Source organism: Ornithodoros turicata, chromosome 1, assembly GCF_037126465.1.
Source record: "Ornithodoros turicata isolate Travis chromosome 1, ASM3712646v1, whole genome shotgun sequence".
NCBI lineage: Eukaryota > Metazoa > Arthropoda > Arachnida > Ixodida > Argasidae > Ornithodoros > Ornithodoros turicata.
The window spans coordinates 112,491,155-112,508,475 of record NC_088201.1 but is presented as its reverse complement, the minus strand read 5'-3'; the positions used below and the strand labels follow the sequence as shown (position 1 = coordinate 112,508,475).

Sequence of the window (17,321 nt, the reverse complement as noted above, 5' to 3'; positions counted from 1 at the left end):
GTATGTTGCCATGCTCTTCGGTTTCTCGGATGTATGTAAAAGACACTTGCAGTACTTCGGTGTCAAGGCACAGTATTTCGAAATATTCGTTAGTTCTGATGCAATCGTCTGTCTGCTTTTCACACGCATTCTCTACCCCTCGGCAGCAAAAACCGTAGTATAAATCCGTAGTATCCGTCGGTTTGCATTTCACACATGAACACCTGCACGACGAAAAAACAGCACTTGTTTCGGCTTACACAAGTGCTTCTCCCTGATACATGGAAATTTCACAAAGCAGTTCATGTTCACGGCACGGTGAGCTACTGCTGAGGACAAATGTGACTCCGATTAATCTCTGGACGAGGAATCTTCTGCTGCGAAGAACACACTTCCCAGCACGCTAACGCACGAACAACAGTTCTGTGTGAGCGACAGTTCTCGAATGCGGAATTCCAGCGCATTCATGTCCAAGAGGCTCGACATTCTCGACGTAGAAAGTGGTCACAAATGCCCACTGCCATTTTTGTTTTCGCCGGATAAGCGCCCGGAAGTGCGCGTATTACATGCGTCCTCGACAGATGGCGCGGGGTCATGCAATTGTTGACAGACTGCTCGGTTTCCTACTAGGTCCCTGGACATGCAATTATGGAAAATTCGATTACAAAAAAACTACAGCGATTTCAGCGGAGTTCTTTGATATTTGAACTTTTGAAGGGTCAAGCTTTTCGCTGAACATAAAGTTTCGATAGGTTTATATTCACTTTTCCGTCCCTTTAAAGTACCACGGACTGATACAAGATGCAGAAGTAGTACTTCAGTCCAAGAGGGACATCTTGTAGAACCTTGTGAGTTTCGTCTATTCCATGCTTAATGATGTCGTCGTTAAAACGCAGATTATTTTTGTTGCAGATCAAGACAGTAGCCCCTATCAGCAACCTAGTGAGCTTTCTTGCAGTGCACCAGATTCACGCAGTGGTAGAGGTATGCGTTCTGTTAATATCTTCAATGCTTTGGTTGTTCAGTGTTTGGTTTCTTTGAAGAGCCTACTCCACGTAGTCGCCTTCAGGGATTGAACCGGCATGGAACCAGCCTTCAGTCAACAGGTATGCTTGTCTTCGTATGTTTTTGCTGTCATTTGATATAAAAGGATACCCTGCAGCAGCGCCTCTTCTGCGGTCATCGTACCCATCACCCAGCACAAGCTTTCGTGGAGGTATGTTTAATCACAATTTCTTACGTGTATAAATTTCATGATAGAGGGTGTAGGAGTGTTGGCAAATAAGCTGAGACCATTGTTTTGTTACGATGTGCGTGTTTATATTTTTGAAGTGTTCAGCTTTCATGTCTCGTTAGTAGACACAGTGTTCTGTACTGGGTAATATCTATCTGTGCACGATGTGCTATGGTATCCGTACACCACACAGGGCTGCTCCTAGATAGCACAAAACTAATTTTTGTTGTAATCTAATGTTCCTAATGCCTAGATTGTGTCTTGTGATGACAGAGATCACAGGAGCCTTAATATAAGAAGCAAACAGCAAACCAAACAGCATGTCATCCGTCTGACTTTTTAGGGTTAGACATGGTTTCACTTGATTGTTCTCTGTTGGATCAGGTTAGAATCAATTCAGGTCAAACCCGATTTCTCGTCAAATGTCAATCACCAATAAACCAATAATAATAGGATACAGCATGGTTATTCTGAATATTGTGAGTGTACATTGTGTAGGTGTGTATGTATTAATATGTGATGCTAACAGCATGCCAAAGTATTAGCAAAGTATGTGAAGCTACATATATTTGACTGAAGAACGCTGATGCAATCACTATGACCTTAGTTGCTTATGCGCCATAAAAGCTCCAGTAATCTTCATTATATAACAAAGTTTCACACTTGTATTTGTGAAGGAATTGCTGGACCAAGAGAAAAAAATAGCCTAATAACGCCTCAGTATGTCAGTAGCAGTCAATTTCAGCCCCAATCAAGCGTTCAAGAATAACACCCTATTTTTACCCTACTAATCCTGGTAGAGCATTTAACCCGAGAAAAATCAGACCCTACATTAATATATATTTATAGCAGTAACATTATCAGTGATGTTGACAGCGACCATTCGGTGTCTGGAACAAAAGCATGAGCAGAGCTATTGGTACAAGCTCCTTTACAACAAAACTCGGAACCGCGAAAGAAATTCGTAGTAGAGGTCACTTCATTAAAGAGGTTCTCCGCCATGTCCTATGGGTCTCTGATGGGACAACGAAAAAATTGTTTTAGTGGTATTTTTTGATGGCTTGTTGTACAAATCCACAACCACTCTGTGTACGGCTAATTGTGAGAAACGTTTAATAACTGAGAGTGCGTCTACATGGTTCAAGGAATGCGGTCACCAGAGAAGTGCGCAGTTCGCTGCTGCTGTCGGAGAGAATCCGAGAGAGGGAAAAACCACGTCACATGACTGTGGCGTACAGGTGTGCCATCTACAGGTCACGCTGTGCAACAGTATTTTCGTTAAAAATTGCGTTCGCTCTAAAGAAGTTTCTATAGTATTACTACTGTTTCCATATTTTTATCACGTCGATCCTTCAAGATCGTCCAACAGATGTTGAGGTTCCCTTCAATTTATACTCTTAGATATACTCAAGCTATGCACCGTGGCCTGCTCATTGCAGATGTGGACGTTCCTACCTCACCTCTCTCACAAATGAGTGACCCTGATGCTACTGATGGTATGAATAACTTTTTTGTAAACTTTTCTTCATCTTTTTCACTTGCTGTACGCTATCTTTCATTTGAAAAGACTCTCATCTGTCAAGTAGAGGTACCACAAGATCGCACCTTGGTCCGGTGTCTGGTAAGCTCAAGTTTGAGAATGACGTACGTTTCTGTGTTGGGAGCTTTATGTGTACTTTATATTATGTAGGCACAATGCAACATACTTCAAATTCCCAGGAGCCAGTGATGTCGAAATCGGGTAAACATTCTTAGAGACGCAGTGCCCGTAGTAAATCAATTCTTTAATTTGCAGAATTCCAACGTCAAGTTCTCAAAAACCTCCTGATACTGCGGCTAGGGCAACAACAGCAAAGTGACCTTTTGGCAAACCTTCCATCAAGATCTGCACTCGCATTCCCTGACTCTCCTATCCTAATTCCCGAGCCGTTCCAAACAGTTGAACAGCTGGAGGGATTTGAAAACAAAGTCACCAAGGACAACGAAAAACAGCTGGTACATAAAATTTACTGTTCATATTTCGTTTTATTTTTATTTTATTTTTTTGCTTGGCAAACATCGTTATTTTGCATCAACATACATTTTTGGTGTTATAATCTAAATATTGCAGACTTTTTTCTTTTTTTGTTAACACAGCAGTATTTGAAGCAAAAAGTATAGATCTTGGTTTCTGTTCTAAAAGTACAAACTTGCAGCTTTTCTGTGAAAGCATTGTGATGGCTTTGTTTTGTTCTCATTGTTGCTGGGATGTCTCCTGGAGCCTGCCGTGTCAACAGGTAGTAAGAACATGCGGTTACTACTAAAATGTGTGCTGTGTTGATTTTTAAATCCATAGGTGATGTGTGTGAAGAAAGATCCACCTCTGCTCAAATGAGTGGACTCCAAGCCATGCATGTACAATGTTAATTGCAAGGACTATTTTCAGGTTCAAGAACTCTGCATTCTTGGAGGGAGTTCACTGAAAACTTGTGTAAAAAGAATTATGTGCCACATAATGACTGATAAGTTGGCTAAGCTGTACAGCTGGCAGGGAAGAAAAGGGAAGTTGAAGTTCACTGAACTCAAGTTTGCTGAGATTATTATAGGTAAGTCCAATCATTTGCTGGTCAGTTCTCTCACATATTTCAAGAGATGGTTTTACTAACGCTGTATCTGAGAAAACCAAGTAAACATGACACCAACCTGTGTCCAAGTAAACATGAACTAAGTATATATATCAGGTGCAGCGGCCTGCTCACCTGTACATTTCATTCTACACAGCTAATTTATTGCGCACATTTAATTTGCTAACACCTTTGTTGTTTCTTTTAGGGAGGAGGTGTAAACTGAAAAATTGTAGTTTGTGCAGAATGGTGTTCGCAAGTGTTACCAGCAATGCACAGATCACATCGGTATTTATCGGTAAATGTATCGGTACCCTGGGATCCTGGGTCCTTGAAAAAATATTATCAGCGTAAACGAAAATTCATCAAAGGGGTGTAGGCCACTTGTTACTGAATTCCGTGCTATGTATGTACTTGCCATGCTGAATAGACTATTTCAGAAATTGCGTGGATGGCCCGCCAGAGAGTGCCGTGTCGGGAATGCCCCACTGCACCTTGGTATTTAGTTTTCATGAGGCAGACAGAAGAAGAAGAGCGCGATCGGTTTCGGTGTTCCCTCCTTCCATCAAGCAACAGGCAGGCAAGCACGAATGCAAACCATTTCCCACGACGCATTGCGCGATGCGCGTGACTTGGGCGACGGAGGGCCCCCGTGCGCAGCACAAGGGCAATATCTGAAATCGCCTATAGTGCATGGCTGTGCTAACATTATCAACTGGTAATACAAAAAGAACATCACTAAAGTCACAGCCTCATCCCAAGTTAAAGGGAACGATTACATGCGTACTGTTTTCAGAGTGCAGAAGATTGTTGCATGAAATACTGCCTGTACATTTCCTTGTGTCATACCTGAAAAGTTGCTTGTTATCTTTCTTATTGAAGTGTCAAACTGACCGCATGTAGCAGAACATTTCGCACAGCAAAATATCGCAATTTCAAAGCACACACCGAACAAAACCGAAACATACACAATGTGTCACAAAATCGTATCTTTGTCATAAACAAAGTATGTGTGAAGTAATTGTTAAAGTACCTTACTTCTTTGTGGGGCAGGCTTTCCCAGGTGAACTCGTCTGGGTTGTCATTTAAGCCAGAGTTTATAAAGTTTTGCTTTGATCCAAATGAGCAAAATTTCAAACTGGAAGTTCGAAGATCCAGTATATGTAGCGCCACTTCTCAATTTGAAAACAAATAGTTAGCAAATTAATCATGCATAATTGAAAGAACTGATGTTCTTAGGCTGGAACAACATAGAGTCCTAAGCTGGCTACCCTTTTCAGTGACTTTCATCTTTCATCATGCATAATTATTTAGCTGGGCAGAATAAGAAAAATTAGGGGTAAGTAGACCACACCCTCAACTATATAGGTTACGTTCCGTCCATGTATGCATCTTTTTTAGATGTTTGCTTCACGCTAGTTTGGTGCGGAATTTACAACATGCAGAACAGTTGCTGCCCTTTGTGCACATGGGGTATAGCACACTTTAGAAGTGTCATAGATTTGCAACAGCGCATCATTTCCACCTGTGTTTGTTTTTGCTATGTCTGCTACATGTATCATAGATTGGTTAACCTGCTCAGCCTGTGTGGCGTAACTCATGATCACAGTTCTCTTGCGACATAAAGCCACATGTTATGAAAACAGTACTCGTTATTTTGTGTGCAGCTGCTGTGCGCTCCCAAGCAAGCTTTTCTCAGGCTACGAAGTTTCAAATTGAAGCAGAGATAAAGGAGTGGCTTCGCCATGCCCGTGAAAGAGATGAAAAGAAGTCAACTTAAACCAGGTACTTCACTTGTTATTCAATGCCTTAAACTGCATTTAGTGGTTGGTATCCTTGCTCTTTTGATTTTTTTACACTTTTGCATATCAATGCCTATTCGAGCATTGTATCGGTCTGTGGCTTAATGAAGCCCCCTTGTAAGCAACCCGGGCTGGAGCTGATATAATTTTTTTGACGGGTAGGCTACAGTGAGGTGAAGTGGAATAGTGTCACTTCTTTCTTCAGTATATACGTGGGTATTTTGGCAAGCCAGACTATCAGTATGAACTGGTAAGTAGTACACGCAGATTTGCATAAGCGTGCAAGCTGGTGCATCCGGCGATCACGCCAACACTGCTGAAGCATTGAACACAACAGTGCATATGAGTCTGAACCTAGGACTAAGAATCTGTGCTACAACTTTCAACTAGCCAAGAGGAAAAAAAAAAGCAGCTCTGGAATTTACCTTTTCTGTTTCATGGCACATTGGTGATTTTTATTCTGATATTTGTCCCACTGCATGCCCTGCTTTGTATGCTGTTACAAATATTCACCGGTTTTTACATTCCAAAGCCCTTGCGGCTGAATTCCAGATTTTTAATTAACAAGGTATCACATACAAGGCATGAGCTGCACCAAGAGCTGTACCAAAATGTTGAATCAGAATTGTATTGATGTTATGTTACTTGACTTCACAGACGCTTTGAAATGTGGGTGCCGAATATGATGGCTTGTTGCAATAAACATGCTAATACGAAACATATTTCTAATAATGCTATAAATGTTAGTGTAATATTATAATTTACTTCTGAGGTTGAAGTCCAGCATTCAGATGCACTAAAAATATAAGGAATACGAAATAGCGTTGATAGCAGATTTCACCATCGAAGGCTGTTTTAAATATCGAGCATAGCTTGGCACTTTCGGCCTCGAAACTCACGATCACTGTCATCTGATTAGGCGTGAGTTTGTAGCAGGGCCCGAACTGAAGCCTTATCATGTGATGCTGAGCTGTAATACATTTATTGTCACACCTAACACGATAACTTGGTAACAAAACAATGTTAGCTAACGTAACAAAACATGCAGGCCATCCAAGACGACTGTTGCATATTGTACACTTCTTACACCAGGCTTCCCTTTGTGTGCTCAGTGGTGCTGTCACTGGGGTGTGAAATTACATTTGGTGTGACATGATCTAGACTGATTGCAGGGAGAGAAACCACAGAGTCGTAGAGAACTACTAGGGCATGTCTACTTGTGATAAAAGAAGTACTTCTTCTTTGCCTGCCTCAGTGCCGGCTTTCTAAAAAATGCGAAGTTTCATATTTTGCCAGTAGCAAATATACAGGGTGTCCCAGAAAACGTGTCATTGAATTATATTTAAAAAAACTATGCCACCTAGAATGATGTGGTCAACGGTATTTGTTCTTATTAGGTTTTTGCCACCTCCTGATGTGAATGCCATGTATCGCAAGCTTAATTATGTAAATTTTTGAGAGCTTAAGTCGGAAACTTGCCAAGTAAAGGTCACTTTTTTACCCCACCAATATGAAGAGCGTGCCGTATTCACTCAAATTCATGATAATTGACAGTGATATTCATGAGCTATCCCATCGAAAAAAAATAGCTGAATATCATGCTTTTCAGAGCACCGAACCATAACGTGCGATGACTTTTTGAGCGCAATTGCTCTGAGTCCAACGAAAGAAGGTTCCAAAGCCAGTCCACAGAGTGATAGTAGAAAAAGCAACAGTTCCTAAAATTGGAAGAGGGAAAGCATTATCCCAACGAAAATCAGACACGATAAGCCATGTCTGTGTTATCTCTTTCTGCTATGCTGGGGTGGGCTGGGTTTCCAACCACCTTTGTCAGACTGCCAAAGATTGCGATGAAAAATTTATTGTGCGTTATTCTGTGGGAGCTTCGCAGAGCATGATGTTCGGCTATCTTTTTCGATGGGATACCTCCTCAATATCTGTGTCAATTATCATTAATTTGAGTAAATTAAATACGCTCTTCACATTGGTGGGATAAAAAAAGTGACCGTTACTTGGCAAATTTTCGAATTAAGCTCTCACAAATTTACATAATTAAACTTACGTTACACGACATTCACATCAGGAGGTGGCAAAAACCCAGTTCGAACAAATGCCATTGGCCACATGACTGTAGGTGGTGTAGTTTTTTTATTATAATTCAATGACACGTTTTCTGGGACACACTGTATATTGTAACTTATATGTATACTTGTATGCTTTAGGCCAGGTTCTTGTGGTACAAAACAATAAAATACATTTTGTGAATGCTTTGAATACTAAAACCTTGTCTGTGGTTTTGTGTCTCTTTCAGTGTTTTGGTTACGACGAATCAGCATGTGCCGGGGTGCAGCACGGAGCTTGGGTTATGCACCCTACTGATGTATCGACGTGGGAGCATGTGCTGGGGGACACTGTGGGACTGTGATATGCACTTACCACTATTTCTTACGTCTCCTACAAGGACATCAAGACAAGCGTGTGCCAGGGCACACTTTGGAGCTGTGATACGTACCTACCACTATTTCTTATTTTCTTAATGTATCGTAGATGTTTCCACTGGGACATCAAGACTGAAGAATGTGTGAGGGCACATTGTGGAGCTGTGATATGTACAGTACCGAACAAATGTTTACTGAACACTGGGTTGATTTATTTTTTCATCTGAGCGATGCCGTTGCAGGGAATGGGAGCTGATGCAGGTACAGACTGTTGCATGGGTCACCCAAACACCCGTTTTTAATTGCATCCGCTCCCGTTCACTGCTGGGGTGTCAGTCAGAAGAAGAAATACGCCAACCAGGTGTTCCGTAAATTTTTGTGCAGCACTGTAGCTAGCACTATTTTTTATCCTTGTGCTTCTAATATTTCCAACTGGGATGATCACTGTTGATCTCTTTAATGTATCATAAATGTCTCCTGTTGTGTCATCAAGACTGAAGCATGTGCCAGGGCACACTCTGGAGCTGTGATATGTACCTACCATTATACCTTATTTTCTTAATGCATCTTAGGGTGATTCCACGTGAAATCAGGCAGTGAAATCAGGATTCCACTGAAATCAGACAGGTTGGTCCCAACGACCTCCCGTATTTTTTTAAACGCAATATATGTTGAAGCCTAGCTTATGGAAAGCATTTCAGGACAAAAATAAATTGAAAAATATTTGGGGAGTTTGCGTAAAAAATAATTACGTGAAACGATAATTTTGCGCAGTGGTATTTTCATCAACTTTTGGACGTTGTACTCTGGTGCCATGAGGCACAGGGGGAAAATATTTTTGTCTGAGAACACAGGTTGTCGTTAGTTGGCTGCGTACTATCTACGGTCGCAGCTGTGACAGATAACTTCTTAAGAATTCTAAAAGTCAGTCCATCTGCAGCTTTTCCTGCTTTTTAGACGCCTCAGTGCTTGTCTCTATGTTACCGATACATAGTGAATGTGATATCATAATGTTCGTCATTACATTCTTGATACAGGTTGTTTGACGACAAAGCTCTCGGGCTAATTTCTCAACCATGGTTCAGCGAAACTGTCAACTTTGGACATCCGTTTCATGTTTCCGCCCACTCAGTACTTCGTTCATACTGCTTACAGACATTGTTCCTCGTGTCCCGAAAAAGACATCAATTTCTTTTGTGGATCAGAGGATCCTACCTCACCAGTTGTATGCCCAGGCATACAACAGGTGATGTAGGGGTGATTCTAAGGTTGCTGGCTGTGCTTTGCCCTTCTGATAAAAAAAAAAATTGATGCCTTTTTCGGGACACGAGGAACAATGTCTGTAAGCAGTATGAGCGAAGTACTGAGTGGGTGGATACGTGAAATGGACGTCCAAAGTTGACAGTTTCGCTGAACCATGGTTAAGCAACTCACTCCTGAGAGCTTTGTTGTCGATTGATACGAGTAGAAAGAGGTTGTAACGACAAACGTTATGATATCACATTCACTATGTATCGGTAACATAGAGACGAGCACTGAGGCGTCTAAAAAGCAGAAAAATCTGCAGATGGACTGACTTTTAGAATTCTTAAGAAGTTATCTGTCACAGCTGCGACCGTAGAAAGTACGTGGCCAACTAACGACAATCTCTGTATTTCCCCCCTGCGCCTCATGGCCCAAGAGATACAACATCCAAAAGTTGATGAAAATACGGCTGCGCAAACTTGACGTTTCACGTAATTATTTTTTACGCAAACTCCCCAAATATTTTTCAATTTATTTTTGTCCTGGAATGCTCTCCATGAGCTAGGCTTCAACATATATTGCGTATAAAAAATCCGGGATGTCGTCGGGACCAATCTGCCTGATCTCACGTGGAATCACCTCGTACATGTCTCCCACTGGGACATAAAGACTGAAGAATGTGCCAGGGCACAATGTGGAGCTGTGATATATATGTGCCAATATTTCTTATCTTTTTTATGTATCGTAAATGCACCCTACTGGGACGCCAGGACTGAATGAGCATGTGCGAGGGCACACTGTGGGACTGTGATATGCACTTACCACTATTTCTTATGTTTTTAGCCTATATAGTTAATGTATCCTACGGCGACAGTAACAGTGAAGCATAATGCAGGCACACTGTGCAGGTGTATATGTATCTACCACTGTTCATGTTATTTTCCTTTAATGTACAGTGCTGGACAAAAGTTCACGAAATACGCTCAGGCGCATATACCTTACTCAGAGTAATGTGCTACTGGCGAATGATATCATCGGACTAAGTTACCCAGGCACATATGTCTGCATGTCTGTATGGTCCAGTTTGCTGCCAGCACATCACTCCGAGGAAGGAATGTGCCAGAGTATATGTTCCGTAATCTTTTTTCCAGAACTGTGCCTCCTGAGTTCATGGCATCCGGAGTGAACTTACATTTGTTTGCTTATTGATTTTCATTGGCCATGAACAGCCTTAGCCAAACATTTCTCCATTATCTTATGTTCTACACACCATGCTGAAGTAAACCTGTTGCAGCCTAAATAAATGCCTACAAGAAATGAACCTGTGTCGTCCTTCGTGTCTTGGCTCCCATCTGTTCGTAATCACAGTTTGGTATATGGATGCAACCCATTCCCTTACCCTTTAAATACTTACCGTGGGTTGTGATGTATGAAAACTACTGAACTACCGGGATTATTACTGGCACCCTACAATATCCACCTCATATCCACATATCCGTGAAAGATATTGTATGGAGATTCCATGGATCAGAAAACAGGGGTAAAGTGCAGCTCCCATGGATGTACAGTGGATGTAAGTTGGACCCTCGCAAAACTCCACTGGATATCCAAATATCCATATCGCGACATCCTATGTACGTCTGTGTGCCGTTAGTGGTTTGCTGGGGCCGTGCAAGGCTGTGAACGCTAGTAGGCATATGCCGATTTTGGAAATAGGCATCATATGTGGCTCGTCCAGATTCCTGGTTACTGTGTGATACAATACTGGTATATATGACAGGGGCGTGAAAGCAAGTGTAGCTGAGTCGATGAAAGCTCAATGTGCACGTGGGAAAGCAAAACTAAACTGTTCTCTGCAGGTCCGCTTTTTTATTTTGTGTTTCTTCATTGCTTTTGAGTGCCGTGCTGATTGCGAGTATGTTATAACAAGCAGAGATAACCACAGCAACGCGATGACTGCCGGAAGTGCGCCTCTTTTCTCTTGACTCTTTCTTTATAATAAATGTGAGGTCACCGGTCACATGACTTGATGACGGCATCGCGTCAGGTGGTATCGTAACGTCACTGACTCACTGAACGAATATTTTGAACGAATCACTAAAACGAACTGAATCAAATGAATCGATGCACTAAAAAGAGCCATTCTGCCCATCACTATCAGACTATCATTACAGTCACGAGATCTGCATGAAGACGTACATGTCAAACTTCGCTATGTCATGAGTGTCACTAATTGCCCAAAATGTCATTTCGTGTCGCGAAGACGATAACCGTAGTGAACCACATCTCGTCGCATCATGCTTGGGAACCTGGCTTCGCCGTCACCTGTGGCATTGATGGCTGCCCAAATAGGTACGAAGCTTACAGTGCATTCAAGAGCCATCCCTTCAGAAGGCACCCAGAAGCACTCCGAAGTCATGGGAGCAACGTCGGGAACGATGACAGAAGGCATGCTGGAAGTCCCGTGGAAGGAGACGCGAACGTCGCGGCGTCCTTGAACGACCACGCACCTGATGGAGAGGTCAATGGCCCCGCCGTTAACGACGATGAAGCTGCAGGACCAGTGGAATCCGTGTCGCTTGAGAGCCTTTGCGAAGAGATGAGGTCAATATGCATGTTATTTTTTCTTTTCTTTTTTTTTTTCATGCAGCGGAAATGCACAACTTGGCTCATAGCGTGGTCAGTGCTCTGTTTGAACAATTCAAATCCATGCTGAGCCACATCATCAAGTCATTTGCAAGACAGGTGTCATGCCGACTGTCAACACTACCGCCATCAGAAGATGTCCATTCGATCTTGGATTGTGACTTTCTCATTGATATTTTGAATGGGATTGAAACACAGCACCAACGAGAAAAGTACGGCAAGAATAATCTGCCGTACGTGCCGCCTCAGGAACATGAGATCCTCTGAAGCAGCGAAACATTTCAATATGCACCGCTGGCCCCTTTGCTCGAAAGGCTCTGTGAGCTCCCAGAAGTTGAGGCCACCTTGCATGGACATCCTCAGATATCAGGTGACAGTGAGGGCATCCTGAGAACCTTCGTGGATGGTTCCATCTTCAAGGAACAATTCCAAGCAGTCATCCCTGACGGAAGCCAATGTACAATTCTTCTACTCCTATACTCTGACGAGGTGGAAATTGTGAACCCGTTGGGAGCATAACGTGGAGAAGCACAAACTGCTGTGTGTCTACATCACACTTTTGAACATTAAAGTACCGTTCAAAAGTGCGGTCAGTGCACCTCTTGGTCCTCGCTAAGTACACCTGTGTGCAGAAGTACGGACTGTCAGAAATACTGAAACCTCTCATGAAAGCCTGGTGGCGCTGGAATGAAAAGGCATCTCTGCAGTGATACGAGATGCCATGCAGCACGTGCAAGTTCGTGCTTTTGCCTTTTGAGGTGACAACCTTTTCTTGAACAGACTTCGTGGCTTCACATGTTGTTTCAGCAAGGGAAACGTTTGTCGGTTTTGCCTTGCCTCCAAGAACAACCTTGCACTGCTTACAGGTGAAGAGGACTGCAAAGTGCGTACCGCAGCAATGCATCAAAAACACCTGGCTGCTATTGCTATCAACAGTGTTCCTTGTAAGCGCATGTATGGGGTCAACTGCTCAGCACCTTTGCTGCAGCTTAGCTATTTTGATGTGACTTCTCAGCTTCCTCCGGACGCTGTGCACGACGTTCTGGAAGGTGGCTTCGAGCACGTTCTCAGACAAGTTCTTCGAAGCCTTCTAAAATGACGACATTTTGACATACAAAGATTTAGATGATATATCCTCGTTTGACTACGGTTTCCATGACAGGAGAAATCAACCTGAACCACTGAGGCGTACTTTCCTGACCTACAAAGCTGGCTTGCTGGGAACGATATCACAAAAATGGTGTCTCCTGAGGTTACTGCCGCTCATGCTTTGAAATAGTGTTCCCGCTGAGAAGGAGGACTGGGAGCTCTTGCTACTTTTCTGTGAAATTGTGGACATCATTTTTGCACGAGAGATCCCTCATGAGTATGTTGGCTACCTGCAGGTGCAGATGCAGGGGTTCCTCGTACGCTTCACAGCTAGGTACCCTGACGCTGCTGTAATCCCAAAGTTACACTTCCTTGTGCATTACCATCGCTTTATTGCTTTGCTGGGCCCTCTCCAACAATATTGGACGATGCGATTTGAAGCAAAGCATCAGTATTGTTGCGTTGATCTTCCTGGGGAGCCTCGTTGCCGGTTGAGAGTCCACGGTATGGTGCCAGACGGTCGACGTGAACGACAAGGGGCCGGGCACGGCCTGTCCGCCTGATCCGGTAGACGACGTCATTGAGGCGCTTAGCGAGGACATATGGTCCCTGCCACGGCCGCTGCACCTTGGGAGATAGGCCCCGCTTCCGAACAGGGTTGTAGAGCCACACCGATTGGCCTTCCTCGAACCTCCCTCCGGACGCCGCCCGATCGTAGCGAGTCTTCATACGTGTGAATGCTTTCTGCAGATGTTCCCACTTCTGACACCAAATGTTACAAGATCGTAGTCTGTGTCCAGATGCGTTCTCCTTGCCCCAAGTTCGTTCGGACAATGCCCACGCGACGGTTCGAAACCGCCCGCCCATTTTCACGCCCGTCTTTTTCGTCTTCGCAACAGTATGTTAAGCAAGTTGCATCAATAATTAAGAACATCCGCAATGTGTGCAAAACCTTAACTGCAAGGCACCAGATTCGACAGTGCTTTGAGCTGCAGAATGATATTTCTGGGGAATTCACATCAACGTCAGCTGGAAGGTGTGTACAAAGTGATACGCTTCCTCCATGTGCACAAGAACTCTGCGAGGCAGCTGTGTACGAAATTACGCAAGCCACTGTCGACACATGCTGTTACCACCGGAATGATGTTCTCATCTTGGAGAAGGGACCTGTTCCTGTCATGGGCCGTGTCGTGTCGTCTTTCTTGTGTCTTGTCAGGTTCAGGGTTCTCTTCTCTCACTGATGTCCTCCAGGCTGCCGCAATCTTCGCTGTCTTGTTTCCTTGCGTGCATTCTTGAATTTAATTAGTCAGTTATGTGGTTTAACGCCACGTGCATACAAATGTGACGCCTTCTAGCCATTTTATAGGTAACGGATGCTTAGCCGAGGTCGGAAAGGAATCGCCGTTGCGTTACCATTCGGCAATGGACGTACCGATGAGGACGGTGTCGGTGCAATTCGCAGCAGTTACGAGCAATACTGCTGCCTTTTTGCCATTTACATACAATCGGACATCGGGACCACCAATCTGAAATTTCGTATTCTGATTATCCTTCTTTTGTGTGTGTGTGTTTTTTTAAATGGGCGCAAACCGGAAACTTGCATCGGCGGCTGTCCTTTTTTTTCCCTTGTATTTATTTTTAGCTTCATATTATATAATATCGTGCTGCCGCGGGTTATTAAGTCCATATTTTGGCGGATTTAGAGGGCGCGAAAATTTCGGCCAATAACTGACGTTTACATCCCATTTGAGACGAATTTGTGCTGGCAAAAATACTGTATTCGCAGCTCGCATAAGTATTCTTTTACGGCATGGCAGGTAAGAAAAAATAAATGCTCAATAGCGCCTGAACGCATGTTGCCGCGCCCCCCTCTCTCAGTTGAAAAAATTCTTTACTGTGAGTCTGTTCGATTTTCTCGGTGGGCGAAGCAGAGAAATTTATATCGGAGCGCAGCTTCGGGTGTCCAGATTCCGCGGCGGCGTTGTGTTTGAAAGGCTTCTGACGGTTCACGAGCAACATGATCATACAGAGCGGGTGCCAAGGAAAGGGGCGGGGGAAAAAGTGTGTGTGTGTGCGTGTACGTATGAATGCCCATGCTCTGCCCGATGGCATAACCATTGCGACGAATATAACTACAGTGCGCTGTGAATGCTTCTCCTGTTCGCACGAATATGCTGGACGTGTCATCGGCCGACTTCCTCCTGGTGAAAGGGACGAAAAAGAAGCTACCCAAGAACAAAGGTCATGAATCATGTGGAAACACCTTTTGTTCGACATTGATTTCCCGGAACTGTAAAATTTATGCTGTTCAATTTCCTGTTTGGGACGTAGATAATAACTCTTTTGTTTTGCCCCCTGCATTTGTTGGGTTGTACACCGCTGTAGACGCTAGAAATGCAAAACTTCCGGAAATTTTGAACCGCTCGAAAAAAACCGTTCGTTTTCGTTTTTTTCCGAAAAATTGGAAAAGATGGAAACAATCGCGGTTACTGCTGAGTCGAAGCATTGCCGGCCAAATCATAGCATACAATGAGCTAGAAACTTTAGTAGTGTTCACCCCCTGTTTTTTCCCCTCACTGTTTTTCCCCCCAAAATTTCCGGGTTTTTTTCCCGGGACTTCGCACCTCTATGTAGAGCTAACCCGCCTACAAAATAGAAATCCTCTACATTTGATAAGCTTTACATAAATTACATTTGACTTTGCATACGTTATTTTGCTTCCGGTGAGGGATAAATATTCCGTGATAGTAAGACGCACTTGCGGGACCATTTTCTATCCGGCCATTTCTCCCGAGACCAAGTTTGGGGCCCGTCTTTCAATTCATTTGACATTCCGTTAACGCATTGTAACCCACCCCTAGTGATAAACTGGTAACGATATTCAGAACTCCGAATTAGTCCACGTTATGTTTATGCAATAAGCAGACACAGTCCACGGCATAGCTGATTAATAGCAACCTGGCACCGCGCTTGGCGCTATACGCACCTAAAAATATGCGCCTATGCAGGGAAATCTCTGTCCACCAAAAAATCCTCGCTTAGTTGTCCTAGACCCCTTCCCACGTACTCATCGCGTAGGTTTCTTGTTTACCCTTAATAAGAAGAAGAAAGCTGAGGAGGCGACAGTTGCGAAGAAAAGGGAAGTGTGCATGGCGTTTATATTGTATGTTGTACACTCAATGTTGGCAGTGAGCAAAATAAGCGAGCGCGAACAAAATGCTGCCCCAATCGCATGCACACCAAAATGAACTGTGCTGGCATAACCACAGCAGATTCCATCCACGGTTCGGCTTACGTATGCCGGGGTTACGAAACCCTGCGGTGGGATAGCACAAATATCCAGACCACAGAGCAAGACGGATCGCACCAAGCCGCCATTATCGAGCAGACTCAGCACAGCCCTGTATCCCGCACCCCCCACTACCTTCATCCGCTGACGCCCCCCAACAACCACGACAAAGCTCTCCGTAAGCCCTCCAGCCACCCTCATCCTCGTGGTCTACTCCTTTCAAGCAGTTTGACTTCTTACGAGCGAACTGTAGCACTTTCCTAAAGGGGAGAGGGGAGCAAGGGAGAGGTAGGCCGACAGATGTACTGGGCGAGGATAAAGACCGCGCGAAAGGTAGCACCACACCTCTTCTGCCAAAAATGGTACAATATTCTACCCGTTTTTCTTAGAGTGTACAACAGGTACTAATGACAACAAGAATCATGAACTTGTCTCAAACTATGCTGCACATCTGACGCCCGATTTAAATAGTGTTTGTCAGTTATACCGTACTTCTGCAATGCATATAGGAGAACATGTGACAGGTAAAAGATGTAGCACGATAGTTTTTACTCGGGACTACTCGAACCACAAAAATGGACTCATCATCTAAAACGAAATATTTCTCATCCATGCCTTTCTCGAGGAATACAAGGCGTGAAGTTTTTTGCACGACAAGCAATTGTGTTTGCAATGCAGAGGGCATGAAAAATTTATTTCTCGGTGCAACATGCATATGTCCGTCAGAAGTAGGCCATCACTGCAAAGGGATAAAACGAAAACACATACTAAGCCATGACAGGCGATGTGAGCAATTGAATCAGATTCACACCAGTACCATGATCCAACACAGTCAATTCTGCTTCACAAGCGCTGGCAGTCTCTTCAGAACACTCACAGTAAATAGCCTGGAAACTAAAAGTACTATATTACGAACTGTTTCAATTGAGTCGACATATTAACAAAATCACTGCATCGCAATCGAATAAGTAACATGAAAGACATATACCCATAAGA

The 17,321-nt window shown here is 43.6% G+C and overlaps 1 protein-coding gene across 1 annotated transcript; it reads left to right on the top strand.

The window, feature by feature from the left end:
- The first annotated feature begins 764 nt into the window (after window positions 1-764).
- Window positions 765-8,371, top strand: LOC135368011 (uncharacterized). The gene is made up of 10 exons (XM_064601097.1): window positions 765-827; window positions 892-963; window positions 1,023-1,085; window positions 1,142-1,195; window positions 2,653-2,709; window positions 2,781-2,834; window positions 2,904-2,954; window positions 3,009-3,208; window positions 3,639-3,798; window positions 7,930-8,371. The coding sequence occupies exons 5-10, from the start codon at window positions 2,685-2,687 to the stop codon at window positions 7,995-7,997; spliced, it is 558 nt and encodes a 185-aa protein (XP_064457167.1). The 5' UTR covers window positions 765-827; window positions 892-963; window positions 1,023-1,085; window positions 1,142-1,195; window positions 2,653-2,684; the 3' UTR covers window positions 7,998-8,371.
- The last annotated feature ends 8,950 nt before the right edge of the window (window positions 8,372-17,321 follow it).